The 7,249-nt window shown below is 60.1% G+C and overlaps 1 protein-coding gene across 1 annotated transcript in view; it reads right to left on the reverse strand.

The window, feature by feature from the left end:
- PXDN (peroxidasin) overlaps positions 1 to 7,249 on the reverse strand; it is a 40,178-nt gene that overhangs the window by 2,955 nt on the left and 29,974 nt on the right. Inside the window, exons 18-22 of the mRNA XM_010848440.1 lie at positions 5,809 to 7,247; positions 3,160 to 3,294; positions 2,694 to 2,902; positions 275 to 395; positions 7 to 139 (exon numbers count right to left, since the gene is read on the reverse strand). Of these exons, the coding sequence (XP_010846742.1) occupies positions 7 to 139; positions 275 to 395; positions 2,694 to 2,902; positions 3,160 to 3,294; positions 5,809 to 7,247 (2,037 nt within the window). The remainder of the gene's footprint in view (positions 1 to 6; positions 140 to 274; positions 396 to 2,693; positions 2,903 to 3,159; positions 3,295 to 5,808; positions 7,248 to 7,249) is intronic.

Genomic DNA, 7,249 nt, shown 5'->3' on the forward strand with positions numbered 1-7,249 from the left:
GCCCACCTGCTTCCTGAGGTCCGTGATGGTCTTCTGCATCTCCAGGACAAACTCCCGGAAGTCGGTGGTCCCTGCCCCCTGCGGCTGCTCCAAGGAGGGGTCTGTGGTGTTACTGGGAGGTACCCGGGGCTTCCCGGCTCTGCTCAGAGAGGCAAGGGGCACTCAGGGATGGAGCCGCTGGCGTGGGCTCCCAGGCTGCAGCACGAGGTGCGTGGACGGGCAGACGCGTGGGGCACCCCACACGCTCGAGGGCCAGCCAGGGGCTCGGTCATACCTTGGCACCTTCCCGGGCCCCGTCTCCCTGGCTGGCTCATCCTCCTGGTAGCTGAACTCAAGAGACCGCCTGCCTCGGAAGTGGTAGGAGAAGGCATTGAACTGGCCGCGGGTTCTGCAGTCTGTGGGCAAAGTGTACAGGTCAGGGTTGGCGACTCTCACGAAGGACATCAAGGACGTCTGGGAGAGAACCTTCCCTCCCGAAGGACACGAGAGGTGCTCACATCACAGGGGGCGGAGGCGCCCTGCACTCAGCTCCCTGCTACCCCGGGCGAGGGGCCTGGAGCCTGTGGCCCCCCCACGCTCCCCCCGGCACAGCCCAGCCCCCGAGTGGGGCACACACCCGCCATCCTGCCCGACCCAGGAGACTTTATTTCAGTAATTTCTACGACTCTTTCAAAACGGCACACGGGAATGGATTCCTCTCTATGACTCATCAGCCCACAGAGAAGCTGAAATTCATCACTTTGATCCAAAGAAAAAGATGTTCCCAGATGGAGCTCCTTGGGTTTCCCACACGTGCTACTTCCACACTTGGATCAAACAAAAACATGACTGAGACGCAGCTCAAGGCTGTGTCAAGCGGCCCTTTCGTACTCAGGGAAGTGAAACGTTAACAGCAACTGACATCTGGTCCTGTCAAACTGAGCTCTCCTTTTCCTGCCGCTTTTTAGGTACGACTCTTGGACTAAAAGAAACACAGATAAAGCTCATAAAGCAACTCTTCTAAGTTGTGTCCTATCAGGGCTGTGCCTCAGACAGCTAAGAGGAGAGGAATCCAGAAGAAAGGAGGTCAGAGCTGCGCCAAGTACCTACACTCTGCCGTCCCGCTGAAGGGGCTGGGGACGGACAGAGGACAAGTCTGGATCAGGGCTCAGGCTCTCAGAGGACTTGGGTTTGGGGCAAAAAACAGCAAACCTGAATTCGTCCCTTCCTCGACAACTACAGGGAGTCTGGTAAAGCCATCAGAAAATGGAGTTTCTGTATCTAAAAAGAACTGGCTTTTCCCTATGATTTTCAAATAGAACTGCTTTCTGTGAACACAAAAAATGAAATTCTTTGCCATATATGTGGAAAACTGTTGCAACCTTAATAAACCAGTCAAAGTATTTTTTTTAAGAAAGAAAAACAAGATCCCAAGTTCCCAAGAACTATAAAAATAAGAATTAAATGCTTTGCAAACTTGGGAATATACAGAGCAAAACTTTAAATTTTAAGTGAATTCTACAACATTGTAAATCACATTTGTCATATACATATATATTTAGCATATTATACGTTACACGCACATCATATACGTGCAGAGAGAGGCTACAAACACTCACATAACACCCACACATATCAACCCAGATTTCAATACTTACTAATGAAAAGAACAGCGAATTAAGACCAATTACTAATGGGAACGACCTAGGCTGGACTTCTTCAGGAAGAAGACACGGGAGGGAAAACTGGATTCTGCACTTGTGCCCACCAGCATGGCGGGCCAAGGGCTGGGGCTCGGGGCCACCTCGGCCACGGCTGTGTGACCCGTGGGGTCACCACCGGAACGGGCCCTCGGTGTTTCCCCGCTGCAGTGTTCCCTAGGTCTCTGATCACAGTCTGAATAAAGCCAAAGCTACGTTCAAAGGAGAACCCAGAATGCGGAGCAGGAACCTCGCGGGGAGACACTGGCCCCTGCGCAGCCTGGATGGCACATCCAGAAACGGGCCTCCCGGGCTCCCAGAGGCCTGCGGGCGCCTGCCATCGCCCCTCGCTTCCTCAGAAGTGTTCACAGCATGCCTCTCTGCTTACAGAAGTTATTCTCGGCATTTACGACACACAGCACACATTTAAAAAGATCGACTTTATCTCCGACACACTTTTCACGTTTCTTATTCATCTTTTACCTGCAGGTTCAGATTTATTGCTTAGTTGCTAAGCTGTGTCCACCTCTTTTGCAACCCCGTAGGCGGTAGGCACCAGACCAGGCTCCTCTGTCCGTGGGACTCTCCAGGCAAGAATACTGGAGTGGGTAGCCTATCCCTTCTCCAGGGGATCTTCCCAACCCAGGGATCCAACTGGACTCTGCTGCATTGCAGGCAGATCACCACTGAGCCACCAGGGAAGCCACAGGTACAAGTAGGCGGCTGTCAGATGTAGGCGCGTGGGAGGCTTTCAAGGAACACTAGGCGCTTCCTGCGTCAACGCTGTGCCCTCTGTTTCTTTCACTGAGTGTCTCAGCTCTCATACTAACTCCTTCTCTTGGCTTTACAGACTCGCCACAGTCACTCACCACGTCCAGGTTCCACAGCGCTGCCCAGCGGGGACGCTCAGGGCTGACCGCCCCCCAGGCCCCTGTCTCCGCCTGTTCCCCTGCTGTGCTGACCCCAGCCCGCGCTCCGCCCAGCTGTCAGCGGAGGATGGGAAGCCGCGCGCACCTTCACAGCAGTCCTGCCACACTCGGAGGTCCACGCGGGGGATCTCGTCGCAGCTGCTGTAGCCGTGCGGGAACTCGGCCACACGGAACACGTCCCTCTGCACACGCGTGATGTTGTCGGCGTTGTCGCACACGATGCGGGCCAGCGAGCTCTGCTTGATCTGGGTGAGCTGGGCGGGAGTGAAGACCCCCGGGTTCTCGTACCACAGCCTGCGTCCCCGGAGCGAGAGTGGGGTCAGAGAGAGCCTGGCGAGGCCGCAGCCCCAGGAGCTGGTTAAGACCGTCCTCACGCTCAGCTCTGCTCACGACACAGACCTGAGAGTCCCGTGCTTAGGTGACAGAGCTCTGAGCAACCCAAGGAGAGGAGAAGTCCGCGCTAAGACCAGCAGCAGTCACTGCCGAACCAGCACCGGCCACTCTCTGGGAACACCCCTGCCCGGGGTGCCCGCTGAGCTCCTGGGGCTTACCTGTCCCCGTCCCGAAGGCGCCTGAACTGCGTGCTGAGCAGACACATCAAGGTGGGTCCCAGGCGGCTGCCGGGCACCAGGTCCTCCACCATGAGGGCCGGGAACAGGTCGATGTTGAGCGGGGAGCCGTACAGCCTGCGAGAAGGAGCGGAGCCTCAGACTCAGCGCCGGGGCCCGGGGAGCGCCAGGCGCACGTCACGCCCGACCCTCTGCGACCCCGTGGACTGCGGCCCACCAGGCTCCTCTGTCCCTGGGATTCTCCAGGCAAGGATACTGGAGTGGGTTGCCATTTCCTCCTCCAGAGGATCTTCCCGACCCAGGGATCGAACCTGGGACTGACTCCCTCATGACAGAGAGATTCGTTACCATCTGAGCCACCAGGGAAGCCCAAGACGAGCGTTGTCGAAAGTGGGATTCGAGCCCACGCCTCCAGGAAGGCTGCGACCTGAACCCGCGCCCTGGACGGCTCGGCCATCCTGACATGGTGCAGAGCACGGCAGGAACGGAAAAAGCCTCGTGCTGCCCTCCATCACCGTCTGATGTGACTCAGACCTTCACTTAACAATGACAATCCAGCTCCTTCTTTAAAGCATCTCTCAGCCGTATTTTAAAGAAACATTCCTGCTTCCTGTTTATACACACATGGTAAAATACACACACAGAGATGTTTATTATACAAAGTTTAGAGAAGCCCAGAAAACACAAGGAAGGAAATTAAAACCAAATCTTCCTGACTGCTCAAAGACAACCTGAGGTCTTAGTGTGAACCTTCCACAGCCCCCGTCGCAGAAGCACACGAAGACGAAGCTCCGAACCACTGGAGGCACACGCTCCGAAGACGCAGGCGTCTCCCCAACACCGGACGCGTGTCTCCTGTGAGGAACCCACTCACTAACGGACACGGGACAAAAGACTAAGTCAGCAAGGCTTAGACGTCCAAGGACAAGCCCTTTCGTCAAACTCTTCCAAGTCCTACGCATCCTGTAATCGAGACGCCTCTTCCGCCCTCTCGGACCTGGGATGCTGACCCTGGGCAAGGGCGGGCAGGGCCGTCTGCAGAGCTGCGCATCTCGGGAGCGGGGTCAGCGTGAGGCCGCCCTCAGCGCCCGCAAGTTCACGCTGAACTTCGGTTCAGGTGGCAATCATCAGGAAGAGCCAGGAGAGTTTGGTTCTCTGCCTGAGGGGGCTTTTCCCAGAGGAGACACCCCGTTCCCAGGTGGGGCTCCCCCTCTGCCCCAACCTGAACAACTGGCCTGCACGGGACGCCCCCACGCTGGGGGCGCAGACCCAGATGGAGAGGGCACCTGGATGATCACAGCCCCCAGGCAAGGTCACTCCTCCACTCACACCAGGCTGCTGGGAATGGATCTGGTCAGACACCACCAACACAGCGGGGACCACTCGCTCCTGCACCTCTGTCCAGAGGCCTCCCTTCCCTGGCGGGCTCAGGGGCCGAGGCTGGGACCCGCTGTCGCGTCACCTCTCCTCTGGGACACCCCTCTCACTCCCACTCTTAGTGGGGCCTGACGCAGGGGAAGGGAGAGGTGGGACCCCCGTGTGGGCGGGTCATGCATTTGGCCCGGGTCCCGCAACTCCCAACAGGGCTGGGCTGGAGAGCAGGTCCTTCGCACGGTGGTGATGTAAGTCGGGCAAGGGACAAACCCTGGGGAAGTGACCTTGTCCCTCTGGACGAGAACAACAGGGATATTCAAGCGTGAAAGACACTGACCGTCCACACCCCCGAGCTGAGCAGCCCTGGGACGCAAGGTCTTGGACAGGAGGGTGATCGTCTACGAACCCGGCCACCTGACACTGTGATTTAAACCAAGACTGGAGCATGTTGAACTGAGTGGATGACAGTGCTCACTTACTTACAACCTGCAGTGAATCATGAGTAAGGCGCCACTTTCCCCAGAAGGCACGGGCCCGGCCCCAGGGGAGCACAGCTGAGCCTCAGGGTTAAGCCTGTAACTTAGCCAGCGGCCCACCTTGTACAGAACAGGAGAGTCCGGAGCACACCCAGAGTGAGCCTTTACAAGAAAGCATCTTTTTCCTTTCTAAAAGACTCTTTCAAACGTGAGAGAAACTACTGCACACGCACAGGGACCAGCTGACCAGCGGCTGCGAGGGTTCCCCGTGAGTGGTCACCTCCACTAAAGACCAGGTCAGAAACACTGGAATAAACGATGTGAAACACAGGAGGGGAGGAGCCAGAGCAGACTGGACGCCAGGAGAGAGGCTGGTGGGTCCTGAGAGCTCGGTCAATCCACCGTCTGGATGCACAGGGCCCCGGGAGCAGGCTGGCATGGGGGGAAGCCCCTCTCAGCAGGCCTGATGAGCCCAAGCTTGGCTGCTGCTTTGCTCCCGGGAGGACGGGCTGCCCAGGGCTTCCCGGGGCCCCTGCCCCGTGCGGCAGGTCTCCTCACACCTCTGTCCCCCCAGCCCAGGGACGTCTCTCCCGGGAAGAGTGGAAGCTGCCGCCTACGGGGCAGGGACCCTGGGGACGTGGACAAACCTCAGGGCTCAGGACTCACCGTCCTGCCGGCTCCGGGGCCACAGCAGGCGCACCCAGCGGCCTCCCGTCTCTAACTTCACGCTCCACCCCACCCTCCCGGGCTCGGCCCCGCCCCACGCGGCCCCCACACCCACCGCTGCAGCTTCTCCCGGATCTCGGGGCTCTTGATCTCATTCTTCAGGCCCTCGAAGGTGTGGGCGGCCGACAGGTTGCAATAGACGCGGTACTCGTGGTAGGGCGGCACGCCGTGGTCGCGGCCGCGCTGGATGTTGATGGCGGCCAGGTCCAGCGCCACCGTGTGTGCCATGGAGAAGAGCCGCTCGGTGAGCTCCGTGTTGAGCAGCTGGGACGGCACGCGCATCTTGCCGGGCACGCCGAAGAGGCCGCGGAGCAGCGGGTCGATGCCGCCCTCGTTGACGATGCGGAAGGGAGAGAAGAAGGCCTTGTGCAGCGGCACGTGGCCCAGCGCCAGCGGCCGGAAGTCCTCGTCCAGCCGCTGCAGCACAGGGTTGACAAGAGTGTGGCCGAAGCGGAAGGCGGCCGTGGCGAAGGCGTTGACGATGCCGGCGTTGACGCCCGGGTCGTAGCCGCGGTACTCGCCCAGCATCTTCATGCCTGCCTCGCCCAGCACCTTGGGCAGCCAGTGCTGGAAGGTGATGTGCTGCATCTGGGCGCCCACCAGCTTGCGGGCTTCGTGGTAGACCGTGTCGCCGTCCCAGTGCGGGTTCAGCGCCAGCAGCTCAGTGGCCACGCGGTTGTGCTCGCGGAACCAGAGTGTGTGCATGCTGGTGAGGCCCAGCTGCTCGTTGGCACGGTGGTCGCCGGCCAGGAAGCAGGGGATGGGGCTCTCGTTCTCGTCCCGCATGCACTCGGTGGGCGGCCCGGCGGCGAAGGGCAGCAGAGGCTTGCCAGAGCGCTGCACAATGCCCTGGCGCAGCAGCCCGCGCTGGCTGGCCAGGTCGCGGACGGCGCGGGCCTCGTGCTCAGAGCTGCCATACACATTGGAGGCGTCGATGTAGGACGTGAGCTGGTTGATCTGCTCGCGGGGGTACACGGAGTTCATGAGCAGCGACGTCATGCCGCTGCCGCACACGGGGCTGGAGCGCACGAAGAACATGCATCGTGCCCCGCTTCGTGCCCGCGGGTCGTCGGGCGGCAGGGCCACCGAGAAGCAGGGTGGGTCGTTGCTGCAGGCCGAGCTGCAGTGCTGCCCGTCGGAGAAGCGGGCCTGGCTCAGGGCCACCACCGTGGAGTCCAGGTCGTGGTCCAGGAACTGGCCCCACTGCATGAGCATGTGCGTGAACTGCTCGTCCGGGGTGATGGCCTCTGAGCCGATGAGGGCCGTGGACACCAGGCGGGGCATGGGCAGCGGGTGCCCGTGGTAGCGCCGGCCCGGGTCGATGCCGCGTGGCGTGTTGAAGCCGTTCTCGTACACGGCCTTGAGCAGGCGCTCGAAGGCGGTGAGCGAGGCGCCCCACATGGGGTGCTGCAGGTTGTTGCAGGTGCCGTCGTGCGTGCGGTACTTCTGGTGGAAGCACATGTCCGAGCAGTTGTTCACGCGCCGGTGGGCCGTGC

Source organism: Bison bison, unplaced genomic scaffold (genome assembly GCF_000754665.1).
Source record: "Bison bison bison isolate TAMUID 2011002044 unplaced genomic scaffold, Bison_UMD1.0 scf7180017864266, whole genome shotgun sequence".
NCBI lineage: Eukaryota > Metazoa > Chordata > Mammalia > Artiodactyla > Bovidae > Bison > Bison bison.